This window comes from Sorex fumeus, unplaced genomic scaffold (assembly GCF_029834395.1).
Source record: "Sorex fumeus unplaced genomic scaffold, SorFum_2.1 ptg000131l, whole genome shotgun sequence".
NCBI lineage: Eukaryota > Metazoa > Chordata > Mammalia > Eulipotyphla > Soricidae > Sorex > Sorex fumeus.
This window is the reverse complement of record NW_026606188.1, coordinates 23,251,085-23,277,980: the sequence shown is the minus strand read 5'-3', so window position 1 is coordinate 23,277,980 and position 26,896 is coordinate 23,251,085. Positions and strand designations below refer to the sequence as shown.

General features: G+C 44.0%; 1 protein-coding gene across 1 annotated transcript in view; it reads left to right on the top strand.

Annotated features, from left to right (window-relative positions):
• The window catches only part of LRIG2 (leucine rich repeats and immunoglobulin like domains 2), a 52,997-nt gene extending 26,521 nt beyond the window's left edge, over positions 1 to 26,476 (top strand). The window contains exons 5-18 of the mRNA XM_056139071.1: positions 842 to 985; positions 1,094 to 1,237; positions 1,739 to 1,882; positions 2,324 to 2,467; positions 5,510 to 5,590; positions 6,260 to 6,331; positions 6,469 to 6,537; positions 11,426 to 11,589; positions 12,846 to 13,166; positions 14,576 to 14,857; positions 16,599 to 17,048; positions 17,970 to 18,119; positions 21,213 to 21,506; positions 25,001 to 26,476. Of these exons, the coding sequence (XP_055995046.1) occupies positions 842 to 985; positions 1,094 to 1,237; positions 1,739 to 1,882; positions 2,324 to 2,467; positions 5,510 to 5,590; positions 6,260 to 6,331; positions 6,469 to 6,537; positions 11,426 to 11,589; positions 12,846 to 13,166; positions 14,576 to 14,857; positions 16,599 to 17,048; positions 17,970 to 18,119; positions 21,213 to 21,506; positions 25,001 to 25,227 (2,686 nt within the window). The 3' untranslated portion in view covers positions 25,228 to 26,476. The remainder of the gene's footprint in view (positions 1 to 841; positions 986 to 1,093; positions 1,238 to 1,738; positions 1,883 to 2,323; positions 2,468 to 5,509; positions 5,591 to 6,259; positions 6,332 to 6,468; positions 6,538 to 11,425; positions 11,590 to 12,845; positions 13,167 to 14,575; positions 14,858 to 16,598; positions 17,049 to 17,969; positions 18,120 to 21,212; positions 21,507 to 25,000) is intronic.
• Positions 26,477 to 26,896: the final 420 nt, after the last annotated feature.

The following is a 26,896-nucleotide window of genomic DNA, read 5'->3' as shown; positions in this document are numbered from 1 at the left end:
AGCAAATGATGAATAACGGGAGGACAGTGACAGTGACAGTCTATACCCAGTGGGCTGGTAGTGATAGCACAGCGGTTAGGGCGTTTGCCTTACACGCAACCGACCTGGGTTCGATTTTTTTTTTCGCCCCTCTTAGAGAACCCGGCAAGCTACCAAGAGTATCCCGCCTGCACGGCAAAGCCTGGCAAGCTATCTGTGACATATTTGATATGCCAAAAACAGTAATAACAAGTCTCACAATGAAAACGTTACTAGTGCCTGCTTGAGCAAATCGATGAACAATGGGAGCACAGTGCTACAGTGCTTATACTCAGCGGTGCTCGGGGCTTACTCTTGGCTCTGTGCTTGGGGGAGGGAGGGGTCACTCCTGGTAGGGATTTGGGAAACCATATGGGATTCCAGGGATTGAACCTGGGTTAGCTGTGTGCAGAGCAAGAACCCTGCCTGCCATACTATCTCTCTCATTCTGTTATTGTGATTTTTGAGTGACCTTGCCCTATGTAATAATTATGATCATTAGCATATGCACATATATATGCTCATATATATAAAATACACAGTGTATGTTTTTATAAAACGCATTTCCACTTAGTTTCATGATCCAAATAAAGTAGGTACTCTAGTTGTTTTGTTTTGTTTTGGTCTATACCCAGCTCTGTTCAGGACTTCTAGCACGGTGTTCAGGACTTACTTCTAGGAGTGCCAGGGGTCTAACCCAGGTCAGAGCAGGATAAGTGCACCGTCTGCTACACTGTCTCTCTGGCCCTATCCTCATGATACAGTCGAATGAAGAGCAGTTACATGATTTGTGACTTCATATATTTTACTTTTTCTTTTTTAGAAATTTGAGTAATAATAGGATAACCATCTTAGAACCTGGTTGCTTTGATAATTTATCAAGTTCCTTGTTAGTGGTCAAGTTGAACCGGAATAGAATTAGCATGATTCCACCCAAGATCTTCAAGCTACCTCACCTTCAGTTCTTGTGAGTGACTAATTTGATAATGAGATCTTCTGTTTTACTTACAGTGTCTTTTAAAATTTTATTGAAGCAAATCAACAAACATTACTAACCATAAAACTTTTTGTTAAGGGAACTGAAAAGAAACAGGATTAAAGTTGTTGAAGGTCTGACATTCCAAGGACTTGACTCCTTAAAATCTTTGAAAATGCAACGGAATGGAATAAGCCAGCTTAAGGATGGAGCTTTTTTTGGGTTGGACAACATGGAAGAATTGTAAGTACTAGAAACTACAGTAAAAATCAGTAGGAAAAGTGTGTGATGCGTACGCTTCAGTGCCAGACAATTAGGTTTAATTACTGCTTTAATTATTCAGAGGAGCACTAGTTCTTTTTCTGTTTTCTGATGTGAAATAATTGTACAGAAAACTCTTTAAGCTTTATTAAATGGTATTTTGGTTATACTTTTTAAAACATTTTACGTAGAAAGTTCATATTTCCTTAATGTTTGGACTGGTGAGAAGTATCAGAATTTATGTAGAAGTGATATAGCATAACTCTGGGATTTTTATTTGGTCTCCTGTTTTGAACAGTCATAACAGCTTCAAGGCACTACATTTTAAGTCAGATATAAACATTTATTGAACAGAATTTGTTGGCTTACTTGGGTTGAGCAGAGATAGATGCTGCTTTGAGCAAGACATAATCAGGATTTTTGGAATCGCTTCATTGCAGTGCCTTGTTTTGAAACATATTTTCTCTTTTCTCTAATTCTCAGAGAATTAGAACATAATAACCTTACAGAAGTGAACAAGGGGTGGCTGTATGGTTTGCGAATGTTACAGCAACTCTATGTGAGCCAGAATGCAGTTGAAAGAATCAGCCCTGATGCATGGGAGTTCTGCCAAAGACTATCAGAACTGTAAGTGTGGCTGGAATTTCAGTCGAAGCTGTGAGAGCAGAGCATGTTAGAATGAACCATTCCCAGGTCCTGTCAAAAGTGCCAATGTTGGGGCCTGAGAGAGTACAGGGTTTAACTTGCCTTGCTTATGGCAGACCTTGGTTTGATCCCTGAGCTCTAACATCCCTCTACTATAAGTATGTTGGATGCTCCGCATGTATCATGTAGCTAGAATAAGAATGTGAACTTTCTCTGTTAGGGCTTAGAGTTAGCTCAGTGCCCTGAGTGCTCACTTTGCATATAGCTGGCCTGGGTTTGATCCCTGGTGTTACGTGGTCCCCAGAACATGAACACATGAGCCCTATCAGTTTTGTCCCCCAAATCAAAAGAAAACCCCAAGAAACAAAGAATATGGAAGTTAAACTAAAATAATTTTTCACTTTTCTTGTTCTCTGTTTTTAGTGATTTGTCTTATAACCAGTTGACCCGCCTAGATGAATCTGCCTTTGTGGGTCTGAGTTTACTGGAGAGGTTGAATTTAGGGGATAACAGAATCACTCACATTGCTGATGGTGTATTTAGGTTTCTTTCCAATCTTCAGACGTTGTAAGTATAGTTTATTATTTTTTAAAGCAATAAAACATAACACAAAACCCTACAAACTTACCTATGTCATTACTTTGTTTCTTATGTCCTTGTTTTTATCCCCATATTTCTAGCCACTTCAGCTAGTACTTGAATTCTGAGTTAAACAGCAAAACATCTTTTTTTGAACACAATTGTTAGTCTCAAATGTACACTTTTTTTTTGTGTGAAGCAAGAAAGTTTTTATTGAAACTTAGATGTGAGGGGAGAGAAAGGGAGTAGTAGTACATGTTTGAGAGAGAACACAGGCTTCTCTAGAGTAGTAAAAGACAGGCACAAAAACAGACAAAATATTTTTTGAAAATCCGTGTTCAAGGGAGAAAATCCGTGTTCATGGGCTTAAAAGAGCAAGTCTCAAAAATACACATTTTGAGGATGTGGCTCAGTGGTAGAGTACATACCAGGCATGCGTGAGGTCCAGTTTGATCCCTAGCCCCCTGTACCTACATCTCTGGCTTCCTACGCACGTACACATGCACATTTTCTTGTTTCTCTGACTAGAACAGTGTACCACAACAGCCACCTCTCATCCAGAAGGCCGTGGAGGACGTGTAATGGCAGTGACTCCAGCAGGAGACCTCAGGAGACATATTAACTGTTAATAATTTATTACATAATTTTGGACAGAAAAAATTCTTATTACCTGGGGCCAGAGAGGGAGTTTGAGTGCATATTTTGCTAGCCAAAAATTTAGGTTTGATACTACATGGTTCCCCAGGCAGTGCTGGGAGCGACTTCCAGGCGTCATGCCAGGAAGAGCCCTTGAATGCTACTTGGGTATGCCCCCCACCAACCAAAAGCAAAGCTTAATGTGTATACTCTTTCATGTGCCTGGTGTTTTTGATACTATGTTATTTACTGCACCTTCCTGCATTGAGAGGCTGAGGTTCAAAGAAATTAAAATTATTTTGTTTAAATTTGTGGGGGCTGCAGAGACAGTACAAATGGGTAGATCACTTGGCCTTGTTCACGGCGAACCTGGGTTCCATCCCTGCATTCCATATGGTGTCCTGAGCACTGTCAGGGGTGATCTTTGAGCACAGAGTCAGGAGTAAACCCTGAGCACTGTTGGGTGTGAAAACCAAATAAGTTAATAAATTAGTAAAGTCACATAGTTTGGGAGCTGGAGAGATAGTTCAGGGGGTTAAGCACTTGCTTTGCATGTGGCCCTCCCCACTTTGGTTCCAGCACCTTGTGATCTTCTAAGCCCCACTGAAAGCAACACCCCTGCCCCCCCTCCCCCGCCCTTGCCCTAAGCACAGAGCCAGGAATAACTACTAAGTACCACTGCTGTGCCCAAAACAAAACATCACATAGTTTTAGTAAGTTTGATGGTAAAGCTTATGAACATTTCCCCCTACTTATTTCAGGTGAAGGGACACACTTCTTTCCTGGGAGTATTTTCTCCATCTCTGCAGTCAGGGACAGGAGGACCTAGGATTAGATGATTCCATAGACAGTTTTAACAGACATCTGTAGTTCTTTAAATGGAATGTTTACCCTAATCATGGAGCATGATTTTATTGGATGAAAAAGTATAAAAGTATTTTAATGAGTAATGTCAAACATAGTTCAGAATAAGGAAAAAGAATGATATTAGTAGAAATTACAGATTGGTAATGTTTCTAGTAGAAGACACACTCTGCTCATCTGGGTCAGAGTTGGTGTATGGTCTCAGAGAAGAGCTCTGGGACCTGCAGCCAAATGGGCAATGAGAATGTGAGCTTGGCAGTTCAGAGAAGGCTCATATAAATGCAGTGTTGGTGTGGTTTCAAATATTGTTGTAATAATGAGGCAATCTTCAGATTTAGTCTTGGAAAACCAGAAGTGACCCCCTCCTCACTTTCTACAATATCACAGGTAAAATGGACTTAGTGCCTGCTCAGAATTTACTTCGGCTGCAACCTTTTGGCAAGTCAAGGGATGGTAAATAGGCTTTTTAGTAACTGACTGATTATTTTAATGCTTCAGCCAGGAAAGTTATTGCAAAAGTAAATGCTTGCCTAATGCCACAGAGACAGTGAAGGCAGAGTTAGGAACTGATATGAGAAATTCTGACTCTTTAGCCCGTTGCTCTTATCAGAGTAGAAGCACTTCCTCCTGGACGTGGTAAGTGACTTCCGTGTATACTGTGCTGTAGAGGCGGGGCAGTGATCTCAAGAGTTGAGCTGTTGAGTGTTAGAATGTTTATTGCCCAGTAAAATAAAATGAGCTTTTTTAGTTTTACGCTTCACGTAAGAAGAACTGGGCCGGAAGAATGATTTCCAGTGTCCTGTTAATCATACAACTTTGCATGTTTTATAGCACATAAAGTTTTATGAGACGACTTACGGAAGCAGAAATGATTGAATTTCTTCCACCGATATTTTTCCATCAGGGCATGATGTGGTGCAGTTGCATTTCCTCTGAGAATGGATCAAAGGATTTTAAAAGATCTATACTTTTCCTTTTAAAGAAAACAGAGTGATGCTATGATCGCTTGGGCATATCATTCTCACCTCTGGGGGATATGTTCAGTCACAGCAGAGCTGTCAAAATCTGTATTGATGTTAGTTACTGTTTGTCAGTCCTTTCAAGTTTAAGGGCCCCGGGGAAGGCTTGGGTCACCCAGAAATCCCATTAATCTGAAATCAGATTTCTAAGCCTTGTCTATTGCATCTTCTGCTTTTTTTTTTTTAAACGGGACCATGACTATACTTTCTAATATGCTAGCACACATAGAGTTTATTTACTAGAGGAAAATGAATACTTCTAGGAAGTAGCTTTATTTATCAAGTCAGATTAGTTACTAGCTTATGAGATTCAGTTCTTTCATGTTTATTGCTGTTCTTAAAAGAAGAGTGAGGTCCTGGGTTCACTTCTCGGCACTACAAGAAATGAAAAATGCCAAGAGATAGATAAAGCAAGGGTCAGGATCGGCATGTGTACAGCCATCCCAGATGCTGCCAGTGGTGTAGTGGTGATGTGACTAACCTAACCTCTCTTTTCTGGTCATTTTTGTAGAAACTTAAGAAACAATGAAATTTCTTGGGCTATAGAAGATGCTAGTGAAGCCTTTGCTGGACTCACAAGCCTCACTAAATTGTATGTATTTATAATACTTGCATATCTACGAGAGTTTATTTTCATGAATCCATTGTAAATGGGCCTGGATTATGTCTATTTAACAGTGACTGGAAAGTCTAAGCCTTCTGTTTTCACTAAATGATGAAATATTATTACCATTTTTTCCTTTGGTTTTTAATTTGTAGGGTTTCTTTTTTTTTTTTTTTATGTGAGGTGGTGTACTTAAGTTATTTCTGGAACCAGAATTTATATTTACGGGAAGGAAATGCACTGAGAAACCAGAGTTGGATCAGTAATCTATCTATTCTTGTGAGATTTATGGATATGTATCTAGCAAGAATGGGTTCTCTTAACTAAGAATTTATATCTGCTCCCATGAAAATTTCCCCAAAGTTTTTGTCAGATTTTTGTAGACCTGATACTCTTTTGCAAGGGAGAAACTTGGAAGAGAATACAATTTTTGCACATAGAAACTCCCAGTGTATCCGAGGGTGGTAGTTGTCAGGTCCCTGTTGAGTGCCAGCATTTTAATAGAAGCCTCTGTTCTGTTATTTACATTGGTTAATAATAAAGCTTTGAAGCTCTCAAAAAATGCACATTAAGCTAATTTTCACTTCTTATATAGGTAAATGTTTAAGTTTAATTTTACTGGGGACCCTTATTAGAAAGACCTTGTTTGTGTTTCAGAAACTTACAAGGAAATCAGATTAAGTCAATTACAAAGAAAGCATTCATTGGCCTTGAATCCCTTGAGCATCTGTAAGTATTTTGCATCCATTTTGCTCAGCATATAAATAATCTTGGCTATTTAGTAGAGGTTTTCATGACCATTTAAAGTGTTTACATAACTTAATTATAGAAATGATGACTGGTACTGTTATTTCTCTTCATTTCAGAGATTTGAACAACAATGCTATAATGTCTATCCAAGAAAATGCTTTTTCTCAGACTCACTTGACAGAATTGTAAGTAACTCAAGTCACAAGTCAGATCATTATCCCTGCTTATTGTGCTTCACGTATGATGAATGGGGTCCACATATTTCCCAGCGCAGACAGGGAGGAAAAAGAAAGTGTTAGGACTCATCACTCTAGTGGCTGGGTGTGATTTAAAGATAGCCCAGCGGGTTGGAGCACCTAGAGCTCTGTTCCAGGCCTTCCTTTCTGCCTGAGCTGCTGATGCATTGCCCCTGTGCTGTGTCTGAGCCGTAGAATTGGGCCCAGGCCCACCCCTGCACCCTTGGAGGTGCTGTGTGATGATCAAAGAAGGGGGTCAGTTCTTTGGTTTAGACTACTGGAACTGGGAAAGGCCATGAAAAAGTTGTCATAGAAGAGTGTATACCTTCTCATCCATTCTTTATTTTAGCTGTTTATTTCCCCCTGCTCTCGGTTGTTGCTCTCACTGGGGCTCATATGCGCGCAGGGCTGTGCTTCCCGAGGGCTGTGCTCCTTTCATGCCTTTCATCGTGGTGTCTGAGCACATGCTAGTGCTCGCCAGGAGCCCCTATAGTATTCCGGGGGCTTGCCAGGGTCACACACGGTGGCCACTGTGGTACATGGACCGTTTTCTCGTATGTGTGGTTCCCTTTGGGTGGTCATGTCTTAGTTATGGTACTCACCCATTGCTGGCTGAGCACACCCAGAAATGGCTTGTGGTGCCAGGGAGTACAGCCAGTAGCACTGTCAGCTCAGATGCTCAGGTAATGAGGTGGCACCAGGGATTAACTACAGACCCTGTGTTTGCAGGTCAGGGGCCCTTAGCTGTCGAGCTGTTTCCTCAGGCCACTCACGTTTTATTTAGAGATTTTCCAGGGAGAGGGGTTGTTAGCTGAATGTTGGTAATTGGGCAGGGATGCGGGGTGGAGAAGGGAGCGTAAAGGAGGGGGACACTTCTCAAGCAGTGCTCTGGGTTTTGGGGGCACTGCTTGCAGCCCGACAGTCACTGGATGAGATGGTTCCATGCCCCAGCCATGTTTGTGGACCTCTAGAACTTGAGGGACTGTGTAGTGCTAGGAATTGAACTTGGGTTCTTGTGCTTGAAAGGCATGCACCTGCACCCCTATTCTTGAATAGTCATACCAGCTCTTGAACTTTGGTACTAATGGAAATTCTAGATTTGAATATTCAGCTGGATGAGAATCTGTAGCCTTGCCAGAATGCTATTCAAATGAAGGTCTGTGGACCAGAATAGTTATGATAAGGTGAGGGTAAAAATTCACAGGTCAGGCATTTAGAAACTTTGAGAACTATTTGATGTTATAGTGACACTTTTGTAATTTATGAAATTGTTGACCTACAACGGTTTGGAAAGTTAAAAACTCACTCTTGAGCACAAGTAGTTTGAGATCTGGTTTAAGTTTGTTGAGTTTAAACTGATTTTGTTCACATCCTTGTTCCCTGTGTACTGTGGGACTCAGGCAGATTGTCTATCTTAAGACCTGGTTTCCTGTATCAGAAGGGGAATAGCTCCTTCCTCAGGGTTGTGTGAGGACTACATAGAATGAGTGACTGTTCAGGAAATGATCATGGTCATCTGTGAACATACTGTTCTCCACCCTGGCCTCCTTGCTGGGTAGCCCCATGGGGCAGGCAGTAAGTGTCTCTGCAAGGAAGGACCAGCCACCAAGCTCAGGGTGTCATACTTGCCCGGGCACTTCCCTGCGGGCCCCAAGCCATATTCTGGGCCTCTTCTCACTGAGGCTCCCCAGAGGGGTCTGTTACAGATCGTGGCAGTCTCTGGGGTGCTGGACAAGCCCTTCTCCAGGAACATCACACAGATCTGGGATTGTTATTATCACTTCAGTGCATGAGGTGGCTCCAGGGTTTGAAAAAATAAATTTAAATTTTAAAATCAATTTGTTTTTTATCTTTTTTGGGGGGCCACATCCACCGATACTCAGGGGTTCCTGGCTCTGTGCTCAGAGGACCATATGGGATGCTGCAGGTTAAGCTTAGGTTGTCTGCATGCAAGGCAAGCGCCCTACACACTGTACAGCTCTAGCCCCAATATGTATGACCTTTGATTGGTAGCAGATGTTTTAAGCCAGTGAGCCATTGTCTGGGACCTGTGAGACACTGTCTAGACACTAAAAGCTCAGAAATGGACACAACAAAAATTCTTTTCTCTTAGCACCCTAACTAACTTGTAATAAAGAAGAGAGTAAGCCAGTTGATTCAGAATGTCTCATCAGTTTCTAAATACTCTGAAGAAAAATAAAACTGGGTCAAAGGGGGGCTGGAGCAATAGCACAGCAGGTAGGGCGTTTGGCTTGCACGCGGCCAACCCGGGTTCGATTTCCAGCATCCCGTATGGTCCCCTGAGCACCGCCAGGAGTGATTCGTGAGTGCAGAGCCAGGAGTAACCCCTGTGCATCGCCAGGTGTGACCCAAAAAGCCAAAAAAAAAAAAAAACTGGGTCAAAGGTACAGAGAGTGGTAGGATTGCTGAAATAGTAGTGGTAAGAGAAGGCTTTCTTGAGGAGAGCAACATTTAAGCCAGGTTCTGGCCTTTGAAAGCTGACTGAGCTGAGAAGAGCTAGTGCAGAGGCCCCGAAGGAGGAGCACCATGTTTTATTATATAGTAGTGTGTTCCTGTCCTCTCTTCTCATTGAAAATAGGTCCCTTACCCTGGTCTCCTCTCCCCTCCCTTTCCCTCCCCTCTGCTTTTCTTTCTTTCTTTCTTTCTTTCTTTCTTTCTTTCTTTCTTTCTCTTTCTTGCTTGCTTGCTTGCTTGCTTTCTTGCTTTCTATTGTAGGGTCACACCTGGCAATGCTCAGGGGTTACTCCTGGCTCTGAACTCAGTATTTACTCCTGGCATTGCTGGGGGGACCATAAATGGGATTCTGGGGATTGAACCTGGGTTGACTGTGCACAAGGCAAATACCCTACCTGCTGTACTATCGCTCTGGCCCCTTTCTTGCTATTAACATATTTGAGAAATTGAGGTTGACTGTCTAAATTGATTTTCCGTGACTAAATGCATTTTATTTATTTATTTATTTTTATGTAGGAGTGCTGCTATTTATTCAGCCACTGATTAGGCTGATTGAATTTTGCATGAACTCTACCTTTTTTCCCCCCATTTTTTATAATTTTATTTATTGAATCACCGTGAGAACAGTTACAGAGCTTTCGGGTTTAAGTCTCTGTCATACACCCATACCTTCACCAGTGTCCATTCTCCACCACCAAAAACCCCAGAATACCCCCATCCCACACCCTCCCCCTACCAGTGGGGCAGATGATTTCCAAATTACTCTCTCTCTACTTTGATCACATTCAATATTTCAACTCCAGACCCACCATTATTATTTGAGATTTTGCCCCAACACTCAGATCTGCTGAAAAGGCAACAGTAGACAATTTGTTTTCTATTGCTGGTCATGAATAACATATGATGTTGTGTGACTGCAGTAGTGGCCGTGCGATTTTGAAATTCTGAAATTTTAACACTTAAATCTGGAGGGATTTCTGCCAAAACCTGCTGGGTTCCGAGATTTGCTCCTGAGTCTCTGGGATCATGGCCGTTAAGCAGCTTGATCAGGAGCCAGAGAGGCTGTTCGTTGGCGGTGACTTGTGGTCTCATTGGGACGGGGAGGAAAGGGCCGGCTCCACTCCCATCCTGTGAGGCCCCGCGTGTCTCGTCACTGCAGGCCCAAACCTCACGGTCCAATGGCTTCTGGCGGATGGCGGCCACCGAGCCACCTAGGGGGAGCAGGCGGAGGGACAACACCCTTTCCCCCCTCGGGTGGCCCGGCAACAGTAACCTACTGCGTGGCCCACACGCATTTCCGCCAAAAGCCGCTGGGTTTCGAAATTTGTTTCTGAGACTGGGATCATGGCTTGTTAAGTAGCTTGATCAGGAGCCAGAGAGGCTGTTCGTGGGCAGCGACTCAGGGTTTCGTTGTGACGGGGAGGAAAAGGCCGGCTCCACCCCCATCCCGTGAGGCCCCCATGTCTCGTCACCGCGGGCCCAAACCTCACTGTCCAATGGCCTCTGGAAGATGGTGGCCACCGAGCCGCCTAGGGGGAGCAGGTGGAGGGACAACACCCTTTCCCCCCTGGGGTGGGCCGGCAACAGTAACCTGCTGCGTGGCCCACATGCATTTTTGCCAAAAGCCGCTGGGTTTCAAGATTGGTTTCTGAGTCTCTGGGATCATGGCCGTTAAGTAGCTTGATCATCAGGAGGCAGAGAGGTCGTTCGTGGGCGACGACTCGGGGTCTCGTTAGGATGGGGAGGAAAGAGCCAGCTCCACCACCATCCTGTGAGGCCCCACGTGTCTCATCACTGAGGGCCCAAACCTGAACTGTACAGTGGCCTCTGGAGGATGATGGCCATCGGGCCACCAGGGGGAACAGGCCAAGGCACAAAACCTATTCCCACTTGGGGTGGCCCAGCATCGGTAGCCTACTGCATGACCGGACGCATTTCTGCCAAAAGCCATTGGGTTTTGAGATTTGTTTTTGAGTCTCTGGGATCATGGCCATTAAGCAGTTCGATCAGGAACCAGAGAGGCCTTGTCTCCAAGTCTATAGCTGAGCCAGAGGTGGTTTGTGGGTGTGTCTCCCACATACCTAACTTCTGGCCGTTTACTTTCTTGGTAAAGTTTGCCCCAAGTTTTTGGGGTCTGGCCAAAGAGTTTTGGGGTATCTGGCAGTCTGAAGGCACCATCAGGCTGCTGATGCACTCGCCTCACAGGTACAGATTGACCTGCTGGCAGCACCATACCCCAGACTAAATTCATTTTAAACATTTCTTGCTAAGGAACAGTGCATAGCTGTGTAGTTAAATCTCAAATGCTGAAGCAAGTACACTTGACTGGTAAAGGGGCCTTCTGCCTATGCTCTGTCTGCAGGATTCTGAACACAAGCAGTCTGCTCTGTGACTGCCACCTGAAGTGGCTGCTGCAGTGGCTGGTCGACAGTCACTTCCAGCACTCTGTGAGTGTCAGCTGTGCACATCCCGAGTGGCTCGCCGGCCAGAGCATCCTGAATGTGGATCTGAAGGATTTCGTCTGTGGTGGGTATTTCTCTATGAAAGTTTTGCGTAGGCCAGATGCACCATCTTCGCAGAATGCTCTCCTACTAACGTAGCAATTATCCATTTCTCTCTGGACTTCTCAAGAATTGTGAAATTACTTTTTATTGTAGTATTAGGATTTACAGTAGTTTTACTACTAAGATCCAAGACATAGAATGTTACTGTACCCCACCCCAGTATTCTTGTACTGCAAAATGCTTAAATTTTGTATTCTTTGACTCAGTGTCAGTTTTTCCCCTCTGTGTTGATAATTCATTGTCTTAATTGCAGTATAGTAGCATTTCTATGTAGGCCTTTCTCCTTTAAGGTTTAATTTTTTTTTAAATCATAGTTAGGTTACGTGATTACAATAGTGTTAACATTTAGGTTTTGATGTGCAAAGTTACTGCACCTACATAAATAAAATGAAAGGTTGTTAACCTTAGAAATGATCAAGTTGTAAGATTCCTGTACTGAGAAAATGAGGATTTTTTTGTAAAAAAAACAAATTCATTCCAATGCAGAATTTTTTAGGAAAAGAAAGAATACCAGGGATCTGGAGAGGTAATAAAGCAGATAGAGTGCTTGCCTTGCTGGAGAGATAATACAGTGGGTATGGTGCTTGCCTTGCATGCAGCCAAGCTAGGTTTGACCCCTGGCACCCCATATAGTCCCCCAAACACTGGCAGGAGTGATCCCTGCATTCAGAGCCTAGAGTAAGCCTGAGCATTGAGGGCGTGGCCCAGGGTAACTGCTCTAAAAGAAAAAATCTAGGGAGTAGGGGAGATAATGCGAAGGGTTCGAGGGTACCTTGTCTGCTGAAGGGTAGGCCTGTGCTTGATTTCCAGCACTGCCTGGTCCCCTAAACACCTCTGTGTGTGGCCCATAGTACCGTGAAGAGGGACCGTCTGAGCACAGAGCAGCAGAAGGGATCAGAGAGGAAGCCTCGGTTCTGGGACAGGCTGTGCTGGCACTTCCATACTCCCGCTTTCCCAGTTTACACAGCAGAATTGGAATGTAGTGAAATTGTCTCTAATTGCCATTTTGTAAACAATACAGAATTTTACATTGCTTATTTATTTGGTTTTGAGCCACACTTGGGGGTGGGGCCACTTCATCAGTGCTTGGGGGACCCTGCAGGGTTGGGGATCGATCCCAGGCTTCCAGCCCTTTGTGCTCCCGCCCCCCGTCCAAGCATATTACTCTATAGATGCACAGAGAAAGAACTGACTTGACTCCATCCTGTTTCCCCACAGATGATTTTCTCAAGCCACAGATTCACAGGCACCCTGACACCACCATTGCTCTGAGAGGCACGAACACGACGCTGACCTGCAGTGCGTTCAGCAGCAGCGACTCTCCCATGTCTGCTGTGTGGCGGAAAGACAGTGAGATCGTGTATGATGCCGACATTGAGAACTTTGTTCGGTACCAGCAGAAAGCTGGAGAAGCCCTGGAGTATACGAGTGTCTTACATCTTCTCAGTGTGAATTTCACCGATGAAGGAAAATACCAGTGCATTGTTACTAATCACTTTGGTTCTAACTATTCTCATAAAGCCAAGCTGACTGTGAATGGTAAGAGATTATATGATGGTTTATAGCTTATAGTTAGGATTTTCTGCGTTTAATTTTTTAACTACTTGGCCCCAGAAAATTAGGTCAAACTAGACATTTGACTGGGGCTTGGGGAGGGGTCTTACTGTTTTGTCTTCGGTTGTGATCATGCATCAGACATTGTCAGTTTACCCACTTTCTGTCCCTAATTTTTGGTTGAGAGGTGAATTTTCTGGCTCAGAGAGATAGACTATTTTTATTTTTGCTTTTGCAAAAAAAAAAAAATTAGAATTCTCCATTTTTGTTCCAGAACCATATCTGTTCTGAAAACTAATTTATTCCTGACCTTGACAGAAATGTACTTCTAACATTGAGTAGAATCTTATTTAGGTATTTGGGACTTTTCTAAGTCCTGTGATAATCATCATTGTCTAAATATATTCAAAAAAATTTTTTGAAATTAATGCTCTTTACTGTAGCTGTAAAAAGCTCCCTCAGGACAGCTTGATTTTTCTGTTGCCCATCAGATTTATTAACTAGCATTTGGGCCTTGTGCAACTAAAAGGTGTACTTTGCTTCTCGATTCTTTTATGAGGCCCTCCTGTTGATCGTCGATTTGCTCGAGCGGGCCCAGTAACGTCTCCATTGGAGACTTTGTTGTTACTGTGTCTGGCATATCGAATACTCTCGGTAGCTTGCCAGGCTCTCCGAGAGGGGCGGAGGAATTGAACTCGGGGCGGCCATGTTGGCCGCTTGTAAGGCGAACGCCCTACCACTGTGCTATCACTCCAGCTGGCTAGTTTATCATGTAGTTACTTCGAGAGCTTAGTAGATATTAATTTAGGGAGTTAAGCTTCTTAAGTCAGGAGTTGTAGTTAGCATCAAGTTTAAAATAAGGCATTCAGAAAGATCTGTGGCTTTTTGTTTTCCCTTTTCCTGTGTGGGCGATGTCGTAGCTGTAGCTCTTATTCTAGAGGAGGGAGTTAGACATCACTACCCCAAATCCTCAGAATTTGTATTCTCAGAAGTGACCTCTGAAGTTGCGTTCACTCTTTTTTTTTTTTTCTTTCTTTTTGGGTCACACCCAGTGATGCACAGGAGTTGCTCCTGGCTCTTCACTCAGGAATTACTCCTGGCGGTGCTTGGGGGACCATATGGGATGCTGGGAATCGAACCCGGGTCAGCCACGTGCTAGGCAAACGCCCTACCCACTGTGCTATCACTCCAGCCCCTGAAGTTGCATTCACTCTTAATCCTGAGAGTCTGTATTCTCAGGAGCAGTGAAACATGAGCACAACAGTTTCAGATTCATGTATGTTTGAGTGTGCTTATGTGTGCGTGCGTGCGTGTGTACGCGCATGAAGGGCAGGGTGTATGTACATGTGTATTTTGCCCCACCCATTTTATCGTGACCATCTTTTTTGTACCAGAGATGCCCTCTTTCCTGAAGACACCCATGGATCTTACTATTCGCACTGGTGCAATGGCCAGATTGGAGTGTGCTGCGGAGGGGCACCCTGCCCCCCAGATCTCCTGGCAGAAGGATGGTGGTACCGACTTCCCTGCTGCTCGAGAAAGACGCATGCATGTCATGCCTGAGGATGATGTCTTTTTCATTGCAAATGTGAAAATAGAAGACATGGGCATCTATAGCTGCATGGCTCAGAACATAGCTGGAGGCCTCTCTGCCAACGCCTCACTGACTGTGCTGGGTATGTGTGCTCACTGCAGGGTACTCAGGGGATACTGACTTTGCTGGGTATGTGTGCTCACCGTGGATACTCAGGGGATACTGACTGTGCTGGGTTTGTGTGCTCACTGCGGATACTCGGATACTCAGTTGCAGTGGCAAGAAAAGTCTAATTTGTGGTTGAAGTTGTGATCTTTAATCGTTGTCAACTTATTTTTACCATTTTTTGCAGGATTATTTCAACCTATAATAATCATTGGGTCACAACAGGACTAATCTAGGAAGTGTTGCTGAAGGCAGAATCAGGAACCATTTCACATGAATTGAGAATTATTCTCAAATCCCTTTCTCCTTCTCTCTCTCCCTCTGCTCCTCCCTCCTCTATGGTTTCTGCATTGTGTTTTTTCTACTCTTCAGTCCTTGGCTGTTTTATATGTCTAGACAGAGAACTCTTAAGTATTTCTCTCCCTCACCCATTTAAAAAGAATTTTAATCAAAAAAATTTTTAACCTGTCTTCTGGTTAGATTTTCTGTTTTCCTTTTAAGCATACTCTTCTTAGTCCCGTGTTCTAGTATATCTTTCCCCCCCAAAGACTTTTCTTTACTAGACTTTAATCTATGAAATAATCTATTTTTTAATGGACCTCAAATCCAAGGTGAATTCTGTTTTCTAGTTCCCTACTCCCCTAGAGCAGAGATTCCCACATTTATTTGGCATCTGTTCTCTTTTAAGACAGGAAATCACTCAGGGCCTTCTTTTTTTTTTTTTTTTTTCTTTTTTGGGTCACACCCAGTGATGCACAGGAATTACTCCTGGTTCATGCACTCAGAAATCTCTCCTAGCAGTGCCCAGGGGACCATATGGGATGCTGGGAATCGAACCTGGGTCTGCTGTGTGCAAGGCAAACACCCTACTCGCTGTGCTATTGCTCCAGCCCTACAGGGCCTTCTTTAAATTACCCATTCTTTCAGTAACACAACAAAAGAATCTCTGGGAGTGCACTCACTGTTGCTGCTGCCTTCCTCTCCCATTGCCATCCCAGCGCCCCCTAGGGACAGTATCGTGTATCACTTTGGAAAACACGTTGGAGATAGTAGGGGTTGGTTTGGGGCCACACCAGCTGTGTTCAGAGCTTTCTCTTGGCTCTTTGCTAGGGATCACTCCTGGAGGGCATAGAGACGATGTGGGGTGCTGGGGATCTGGCCATGGTTAGCTGCATGCAAGTCTTCATTGGCACTGTCACTATCCTCCTGTTGTTCATTGATTTGCTCAAGCGGGCACCAGTAACGTCTCACAACAAATTGTGAGACTTGTTGTTACTGTGTTTGACATATCGAATACGTCACAGGGAGCTTGCCAGGCTTTGCCGTGCGGGTGAGATACTCTCGGTAGCTTGCCGGGCTCTCTGAGAGGGGCGGAGGAATGAAACCCAGGTCAACCGCGTGCAAGGCAAACGCCCTACCTGCTGTGCTATTGCTCTAGCCCATATGCAAGTTTACCCACTGTATATCTTTCCAACTCTTCTAGATGGGTTTTAAAAGAATCTCGTTGGTTTGTGGTGTTTACCTGTAGCGTCAGAAAAATGAGTTATTGTTTTGGCAGATTTTGGCCTTTTGAATACTCATTTTCCTATGTTTCCCCTCACTTAGTACTGCTGTGTCAGGGGAGCTCTTACCCTATCATGAGGTCCTATTCAGTTGGATTTAAGGTACATAGTTGCTTGACAAGATTTTAAAAATCCATCTTTTTTTTTCCCCCCCAGAAACACCATCCTTTATTAGACCCTTGGAGGACAAGACTGTGACCCGTGGTGAAACAGCTGTGCTGCAGTGCATAGCCGGAGGGAGCCCTGCTCCTCGCCTCAACTGGACCAAGGACGATGGGCCCCTGCTGGTAACGGAACGCCATTTCTTTGCTGCAGCCAACCAGCTGCTCATCATTGTCGACACAGGCCTGGAAGATGCCGGGAAGTATACCTGCATCATGTCCAACACCTTGGGTACGGAACGGGGCCACATTTACCTGAATGTCTTGTCTTCCCCCAATTGTGATGCTTCTCCAAGCAGCATGGGCCACGAAGATGATGGCTGGACCACTGTTGGCATCGTCATCATTGTGGTGGTCTGTTGCGTTGTGGGCACCTCTCTGATCTGGGTCATCGTTATTTACCACATGAGACGGAAGAATGAAGAGTACAGTATCACCAACACAGGTGAGTACCCATGTGACTCCTGTGGCTTGTACTTGAGTTGGGACTATCTAATAAGGCTCGTGTAAGCTATAAAACAGAAAGAAACTTTGATGCTTCATCTGATTTGTGGTGGAAGGAACAGTATTTCTGTTAAAATGCCTGACTTTGACCCTGTCTGATCACTAATTTTAAGAATTTACAGGTACTGCCTTAAAAATGCTTCTGAAAAACACTTTAAAGGGGAGAGATAGTACAGTGGGTAAGCCACTTGTCTTACTGCATCTTACCTGCATTCAGATCCTGGCACTGCATTTGGTCCCCTGAGCACTGCTGGGGTGTGGCCAGAAACAAATCACATTATTGGATGCATTTTTTTTACTTCAGTGCCCCAAACTTATTTCCATTGTGATTTCAGAGGGAAAGAGGTGCACTCATAACTGAGATCAGTGTAACATACACCTCTCCCAAAATCATCAGACTCGGACTAGCCAGTTAAGATTGTCAGAGTGCACCTGGGGATGAGATGTTGGACTTCAACTTGGGGATCTTTTGCTAATACTTGAAAATGATGCTTTAAGAAAAATTCTGGGGAACGAAAAGATAGTAGCTATGGCATTAAGATAGTACAGTGGGTAGGGCGCTTGCATTGCTTGTAGCCAACCTGGGTTTGATTCCCAGCATCCCATATGCTCCCCAAGCACTGCCTGGAATAATTTCTGAGTGCAGAGGCAGGAGTAAGCCCAGGGCATCACTGGGTGTGACCCCAAAACAAAACAACCTGGTAAATTATTTTAGGGGAAATAGTAAGAGCCATTAAGGCCTTAACTTCAGAACGTTCTCCTAGCTTGAAGCACCAAAGTGGAGCGCATTAGCAAAATGGTCTTCGGGCTGTTGGTTAGAGTTGTGGACTTCATTTGCAAGTTACCAATGTCTCTCTTCCAGAGGACCTCAATCTGCCTCCAGACATCCCCAGCTACTTGTCTTCCCAAGGAACTCTGTCTGAGCCGCAGGAGGGTTACAGCAATTCGGAAGCAGGCAGTCACCAGCAGCTCATGCCTCCTGCCAGCGGATACTTGCACAAAAGCGCTGATGGTATGCAGGGCCCTTAGCTTCAGACTTTCCTGTCAAGGTCCTTTGTCAATGCACAGATTTCCCCGTTAACCTGAAGCGGGATTTTAAAGTAAGATTCTCAGCGAATTCTGGAATTCATGCCAAAAGATGAAATGTGACTAAAATCTTTTTTTTTTTAATGTAGGAGTACTGCTATTTATTCTGCCACTGATTAAGCTGATTGAAGCAGGCATGAACTCCACATTACTTTTTTTTGGGTTTTTTTTTTTTATTTTTTTTTATTTTTTTGGTTTTTTGCTTTTTGGGTGACACCCGGCATTGCACAGGGGTTGCTCCTGGCTCTTCACTCAGGAATTACTCCTGGCGGTGCTCGGGGGACCATATGGGATGCTGGGATTTGAACCCCAGTTGGCCTCGTGGAAAGCAAACGCCCTGCCCGCTGTGTTACCGCTCCAGCCCCTCCACATTGCTTTTTTTAAAAAAAGTTAAAAATTTTTATAACATTGTTTATAATGACTATTTACATTCAATATTTCAATACCAGTCCTACCACCGTTGCACCTTCCTACCACCTTGCATTGAATCTTCACACCACCACCCCAGCCTGCCCCTTAGGCAGATGTTACATGGCTGCAAAAGTGGCCCAGTGCTCCTGGAATTCTAAAATTTTCAAATATTTGGGGTATGGAGCCATATCTGTGTTGTGCTGCTCTTCTGAGATTCGTTTGTGAGTCCCTGAATCATGGCTATTAATGTGCTTAAGTGGCGCCCACAGGGAGTTCTTGGGCATGACTGCCAGGAAACTGGAAGGGCAGGGAGATGATAGGAGGTCGCCCGTTCCCAACTCCATGAAGCCTGGAGTTTGCAGCCACTGGTTCCGCATACCTGAATTTTTCAAGGGGTTCATTCTCATGCATGGGGTCTCAGTATGAGCTAGTGAAGGTTGGCCACGAGCGTGGTGATGATTGAGTTCTGGAGGTTTGCAGCTGCCAGGGTTCATTTGGGGCAGGCAGAGGGGCACACCTGCCCCCCTCCAAGGTGCCCTGGTGAAATCAGCCTGGTGCGGGGTGGGGAGACATCTTTGTGGAGAGCTGCTCTCCAAGATTCATTTGAGAGTCTCTGAATCATGGCCATTAATGCACTTAAATGGCATGCTTTTGATCTTTTTTGAGATTTATTTATGGGCCTGTGAAGCAAGGCCGATAAATGAGCTTGTATAGCTGAGCCAGAGGTGGTTTGTGGGTATGACTCCAACATACTTAACTTTTGAATGTTTGCTTTCTGGGGAAAATTGGTCCCGAATTGTTGGGATTTGGCCAGATGTACAGCAGCAATTTTGGGATATCAGGAAAGCCAGAAGGCCCCCTCAGGCTGCTGATGCACTCACCCTGTAGGTACAGGTTGACCTGCTGGGTGGCGCCGTACCGCGCGCCCCCCCCCCCCCCCCCCCCCCCCCCCCCGTTTGACCAGTCTTAACAGAGAAGAAACTTTGATCTGGAGAGAGAAATGGCATCCTTCAGCAGGGGAGTAGCACAGCAGAGGCCCCCCAGAGCACAGCACTGCAAGGAGAGGGTTCTAGAGACTTCTTGGGCTTCTTTTCAGGCGTGCGCATAGACGTGTCTCGGAGACCTAGTATCTTTTGCTGACAGTTACTCACCGAAGTGTGGCTGTTCTCCATGTACACTGGAGAACTTCAGAGAGAGAAAACGTTCTCTCATCAAATGCACCTCACATCTCAGCACTTTTCCTCTCCCACTTCCCCCTACACACAGTGGGTGGCAGACTCGGAGACGGAAGAATGGGGTTTGATTGCTAGTTCCTTTTTCCAGCTTGTGGCCACAAACAAAGTGTTTAAGGTCTGAGGTTGAATTATTTCATTTAAATAATGTAATATTTTAAAAATTACTCATTTTAGATTCTTGCAGGTCCTTTTAACAAATAGTAGAACTCTACCAAAAAAAAGAAAGACCTAGTCCATTTTTATGATAGACTGAGTATCCACAGAACTGATTTGAAATTGGGTTTTATTTTGGCTTTCCATGTAAAGAAGTGTATTTCAAACTTCTTTTGGGGGAGGGGGCATAGGTAGAGAGGAGAGAACTCTTATTTCTTCATTTCAAACTTAAATTTTTATTTTTTTGGTTTTTGGGTCACTCCTAGCTCATGCACTAAGGAATTACTCCTGGCAGTCCTTGGAGGACCATATGGGATACTGGGAATCAAACGTAGATTGAACACGCATGCAGTGCAAATGCCCTACCTGCTATGCTATCGCTCTGGCCCCTTAATTTCAAACTTTTAAAGGAATTCTTAAAAGTGTCTGTTTATTGGAATTTATGGGAAATAGCATTGCTTTGTGTGTTAAGCTCAGTTACTTCTAGGTCATTTCTAGTTCTAACATCCTATTGGTTGATTAAAAATAAATACTTATTTCTCTTTCTTTTCACCATTCAGTTTTCACAGTTCAGGGAGATTATTAAGGCTTTATTTCTGCCAAATGCATATACATTTGTCAGGCAGTTACTGTGAAATCACTAAGTTATTCATGACTGAGGTTCAGGCTTACATTATTTCAGCATCGCTTCCTTCATCAGTGTCCACCAGTGCCATCTCCCTCCCACCAGTCTGATGGGCAGGGCTTTCAGCACTGAGACTTTCCCTCAGCTCCAAAGGTAATGCAAGCTTTTGTGACTGAAGTGGGAGTAACTATTTTTCCTCTGGTTTCAATCTAGTAGCATGGTGCCAGCCTTCTTGGCTCCCCTGGTCTGAATGTGAACTTCCAGGTTGGGCAGAGATGGTTTAATAAGTAGAATTTGAGAACATAAGCTCTGGATCCCAAGGGCCTGGTTTCAAATTGCACTACCCACTCTGGTGATAGGTCTTTGGTCAAGGAACGGCTTCCTGTGCTATAGAGCCCCTCTGTAGAATGAGGTACATGAGAGGCTGCCTCTCGGAGCCATCGAGAGAGTCACACTAGTGGGAACTCACCGAAAGACCTTCACACCTTGATTATGTGCGGGGCTGAGTAAATGTCAGCTGTGAGGAGAGTGGTGAAAACTGATGGCTGGCAAAACCGGTTCCTGAACTGAAAGATGTTTGGGTTCTTTCCCTTAGGTGGTACTAGTACCCGGGTTATCTGCTCAGATTGTTACGACAATGCCAACATCTACTCCCGGACCCGAGAATACTGTCCATACACCTTCGTTGCCGAGGAAGATGTTCTGGATCAGACACTGTCAAGCCTCATGGTCCAGATGCCCAAAGAAACGTATTTGGTACATCCGCCCCCAGATGTTGGTGCGCTGGATAGCCTGGTGTCCTCGGTGGAGAGAGAGACGCTGGTTTTTCCCACTGGCCAAGAGAGGACACATGAGAAGAAAGCAGTGACCACCACACACATGGACAGTGGTAAAGGACACAGGCATTTAGGATCATTTTGTTTTGTCTTTTTCTGACTGATTTCTTTCCCCTCCTGCTGTATAGTATATATTCATACCATTGGGCAGGCAGCAAACAAGTGAAAGTAGTATATAGAATAATTCACTAGAGTTAACTCTGGGGTCAACCAAAGGCAGATTCTGAGACTATAGAGTTATAAGAAATCTTTGTGTGATCAGAAAAGCTTTTATGGGAAAAATAAGATTATCTGTCTAAAAAATGCAGAGAACTGACAAAAACTTTAGAAACATTTCATATAGGATCTAATTTTTTTTTTTTTGGTTTTGGGCTGGAGCAATAGTACGGCAGGTAGGACTCGTATGTGGCTACCGGGGTTTGCTTCCCCAGCTTTCCTTATGGTCCCCAGGCCCACTAGGAGTGATGCTGATTGCAGAGCCAGGAGTAAGCCTTGGGCACCACCAGGTGTGGCCCACCCTCCATTTTTTGGGGGTGTGGCGAATGGCACACCTGGCAATGCTCAGGGATCACTTCTCATGGGCTCGAGGAACCATGTGGGGTACCAGAGATCATTTCTGGCAAGAGTTCAGGGCCCCTTATGGGATGTCGAGGATCAACCTTGATTAGCTGTGTGCAAGGCAAGCACCCTGCCTACTGTACATAGTCAGGTCCCATGGGTCTACTAATGTTTTGCCCTGTATCACGGTCATCTTGTTGTTTGTAGATTTACTTGAATGGGCGCCAGTAATGTCTCTCTTTGTCCCAGTCCTGAGATTTTAGCAGCCTCTCCTTACTTGCCTTCTTCACGATTAGAGGCTCTTTCAGGGTCAGGGGAATGAGACCTGTTATCGTTACTGTTTTTGGCATATCGACTATGCCACGGGGAGCTTGCCAGATTCTGCCTGTGCGGGTGGGATACTCTCAGTAGCTTGCCAGGCTCTCCAAGAGGTGTGTGTAATATATCAATGATTTGTTGTTTAATGTCTGAACCCCATCAAATATGGTGTGATAATTATGGAAAATGGGTAGGAAGTGTCTTATGATGTTTCTGGAAAGTGACCTGAGCGTGGCGGCCATTGGGTAGTGGAGATCGGCTGCTGAAGCTGGTTCTCTTGGGGCGGGGAGGGCTCTCACCTGGCTTCCCCTCTGGGGCTCCCTGAGTGAAAAAAGCCTGGCGCGGCGTCAGGTGGCATTGTTATGGGAGCCTCATTTTATGCTTCCTTCTGGGAGAAGCAGCTGTGAGTTCATCTATTGAATGTTTTGCCCTAGGAATGTAGTTTGGAAATAAGTGGTGATAATTTTCACTGAGACTTTGATTTGATTATCTTTCGGGTAAGTGCTGAGTGTTGCCATCACTTGAGAGGTATTTACTGTGAGCCCTGTGGGGAAGCAGCTTGGGTTGGTGTCATCTGTCCCACAGGACTCAGGAGAAGCAGCACAGTTTATATTGACAGAGGAGGCATGTGTGCCTGGGATCATCCCCCGTGAACTGGTCTGGAGCAGGGCACAGATATAAAAGGATTAAGAAAAGTGACAGGAATAAAAAAAAAGCGTGGGACCAGGGGACTGGCAGTCTTGTGAACTGAGAGCCCTGATTCTCTATTGCATGCCTGTTATTGTCTCAAACCAACAGTGATTAGAAGAGCAGGGCAAACATTTATATACATTGCCTACAAATGCTAATCTAAGCGGGGTAAGTTTTTATACATTGAAGGGGATTAGTGGCTGTAGGTGCAGAAGTCTCTGAAGTGGGTTTATCTCAAAGGAATCTTCACTGAGAGAGGTAGCCGAGATGACTGTTTTCTTTCAGGAAGCTTGCTTCCCATGGGACAAAGATCCCATAAATCCCTCTACCCATCCCCTCTCCAGGATTATCTAAGTAATCTTTTAAACTAAGCATCTCTATTTCCCTAGTGCATGCATATCCAACACTCTTGGTAGCAAGTTGATTGTAGCTCCTTGTAGGCTGTGAAGATACTGTTGAGGAATGAGTGATGACTGCAGGGTTATGAGGCTCTGCTTCCCCCAGGGGTCTAATAGCAGTCTGTGAACGAGTAGGGGACTTTGAAGATAGGCTCTGTTGTAAACTAGGGCCAGTTTCAAGGGCATTTCTAAAGAGGATAGAGGTCCGAAAAAAGTACGGAGTTTTGGTTTTGTTTTTTTTTTTCCTCTCAGGGTGGGGAGGGTTTGGTGCCTCCCAAACACTGTACTACTCCTGGCACAGTGCTCAGGTAACCATGTGATGATGGAACTTTGGGCTCCTCATGCACAGCATAGCACCAGCCCTTTGTGTAGCCTCCTCGGTCCTAGTCCCTTGTCTTTGTAATTTAGTGCCCATGAATTTTACAGCCACTCAGTAGACTTTCCTGTGTCTTAGAAGAATTAGAACATAGCGTACTTGAAGTTAAGCCAAAAATGCAGTATATTTCTAATCTAAACTTGTGGATAGCTTAATAAATATATAATTTTTTTTTTAACAAAACAGTTTAAATTTTATTTTTGGTCCTAAGCAAGATTTCATAGACTAGGATGAAACCGTGGGGGAAGGGGCTGTTTTGATGCTTTGCTCAGCCCTAGCCCCTTGCCACTCAAGCTATGGTTTGTCCACATCAGTGTTACTTGAGTATTGTTAAGTCTCCAAGATCTAGTGAATCAAAGTCTACAATTTAATGGATCCCTAGGTTATTCATATGCATATTAAAGCTAGAAAAAAATCTTGCTCTAAACTTTACATATTTTATTCTTTGTGTCGGTGGGGAGCAGGAGTTAGCAGCCACACTTAGTGGTGCTCAGGAGACCATATGTAGTGCTGGGGGATTAAACTTGATGCAGCCATGCAAGTCCACATCTTTTCTCCTATGTGACATATCCCTCCCACCCATTATTATTATCTTTTGTGTCCAGAATGTTTGGCTCTCTAAAAAGACAGATGCAATACCATTGAAATTAATAGAACTCAGTTCATGATTATTGGGGAAATAGCTCTTTACTGCATTAAATAAAAAACAAGACTTGCACACTTTTAGGTCAGATAATCTGAGTGAAATGAGCTACTTTGGGTTATTGGTAGAATTACTGACATTTAAGAAGCTAGGGAATGATTTATTTTTAAAACCATGTTTTTTATTTATAGGCATTTTGATCAAGATGAAATGGCTCTGCTGAATCAGTGATTCTTCCACATTTTAGTTCAGTGTGGACACTGTTGAGTTCAGATCTGTTTCCACATATCCAGGGGGTCTTATTTTTAAATATTTGTAGTAGCAGAACCAGTAATAATGGTGAAAGTAGATGGCATGTAGTGTGGTTTCCGGCAAATAACTAGTGAAGTTTATTGAGTAGAACATAGTCCAGGGTTAATTTTCTTATTTTTGGTTGCCAAGAACATGGCAAATAAGTATACATTTGTTTCTAGTGTCCATAGTCAAGTTGTTTCTCTGCTGAATTTTTGGAAGTTAGTTCTGAACTTGTAGTTGCCGCTGGTAATACTTGTCTTTTGTCTTCAGAAACATTGCCACGACCTCCATGGAACATGAGCCAGGAACTGGGCCGCCCGCCCCCTCCTTTTGCACCAAAGCCAGGCCTCGAGTCTCCCACTCTGCAGCGAAGTGAGGACACACTGGAGAGTGACCCAGACTGTCCGGCTTCCCCCAGGCCCTGCCACACATTTCACGACCATGCTTTTGATTTCAGTAGAACTCGGAACATTCAGGATGGTAGTGAGGGTACCTGAAACCCTCCAGGATGAAATCTAGGCAAAGACTCTTAATGAATTCGTTTCGCATTTACTACCTCAGCGTTCAGAAGCAGCCCCAGAGGCAGCATTCGCTTTACTCTTTGTCTTCAGTTACATCTGACCCCAGCACAGTGGGCAGGCATTTGTTTGGGCTTATACCTGAGGAGGAAAGGTAACAGCTGATCGAAACGGGCACGTTTATAAACATCTTGAAGGCTCAGAAAGCAGCTGGCAGGGCGAGTCCCGCACTGCCGAACTTGCTAGTTTACTGAGCTGTCTCCACCTTCATCTCTCCAGAACAATCCCAAGGAAACATCAGTTCTGTTTTGTCTTTCAAGAAACAAAAATAATTTTGGAGACCTCTGTGGTGTACCTGGGATTGTGCAGTGGTTAAAGCTTACAGTTGAGACTGAGGCTTTGATATTCAAGGTCTTTGACGAGGATCCCAGGCTTGACCTGCTGTAATCAGGTCAAAGGGGTTTGTATTCTTGTGAATATTTTTTTTTTAATGATCTCTGTTGTCCAGGGATTGTATTGTAAATATATGTGCATTTATAAATGATTTTTGTATTCATTGACCATATGTGTTGGTTGTAATGTAAATATTTTTATATGCCAAAATGAGATATGATATTGAGTAAAATATTGACAGAAGACCACAGACAGAATTTGTATAACTCAGATGGATGAAATCTAGAGACTTTAAAGTTTGAAAAATGTATTTGTTCAGAAGTTTATGTATAGAGTACATAAAGTTTATGTATAGTGATCGCATACACATAAATACAATCCTGGTGTAATAAACCACTTTCTTCATACCTCTAATCATTTGCCGTCTGTTTCCAGGGCCAGGTGATGCTCCTTTTCTAGAAATAAAAGGTGCTTTCAGAAGGCCAGCAGTCTGTCAGAGCCTCTTGTCAAAGCTGTGTACACAGAGATATAGGAAAACTTGTTTTGGATTCTTTGCAGCAAAGTACTTAGTTGGCAAGGAAACCAAAGATTGTTTCTTTTCTCTTGTGTGTATGTGTATTTTTAATAACATTTCTTCTGCCAGTGCACACTGCTTCTTAGGAAGGCAAGAATGCTTTGGGAAGTAGAGCATACAGAAATCCTTACACACTGAAGCTTTGCAGTGATCCTTTAATAAATGTGCAGGTGATTATGTATTAAGCCAAAAAGTTTTCTTGAACTTCTGATAGCAGAAAAGCTTTATGTAAACAAAGACTTAATTCTCAAATGGACTCCAGCCCTTCGCTCTGCTTTCAGGTTTCCTCATGTCGTGTCATTTTTGTCTTTTCATTCTAAGTCTGTAAAAATTTCAGTTGCTTAAAATCTTCTAAGTCACTATACATTTTAAGGCTTCCACTAAACACAGAAATTCTCAGCTTTTTGGCAGAATTTCATACAGATTTTCAGTACTCAATTTTTTCAAAGGAAGCAGCATGGCCTTAGGTTTTTGTTTTGTTTTGTGGCCACACCCAGCTTGTTCAGGGGTTTACTCCTGACTTTGTGATCAGGATGACTCCTGGTGGGTCTTGGGGGACCATATGGATGCTGGTATTGAACCTGGGTTGACTAGGTGCATGGTAAGTTCCCTACTGCTTTACTGTAGCTCCAGTCCTGGCATTAGCTGTTTCAAACCACCAGGTCTTTCTTTCTTGCTCTC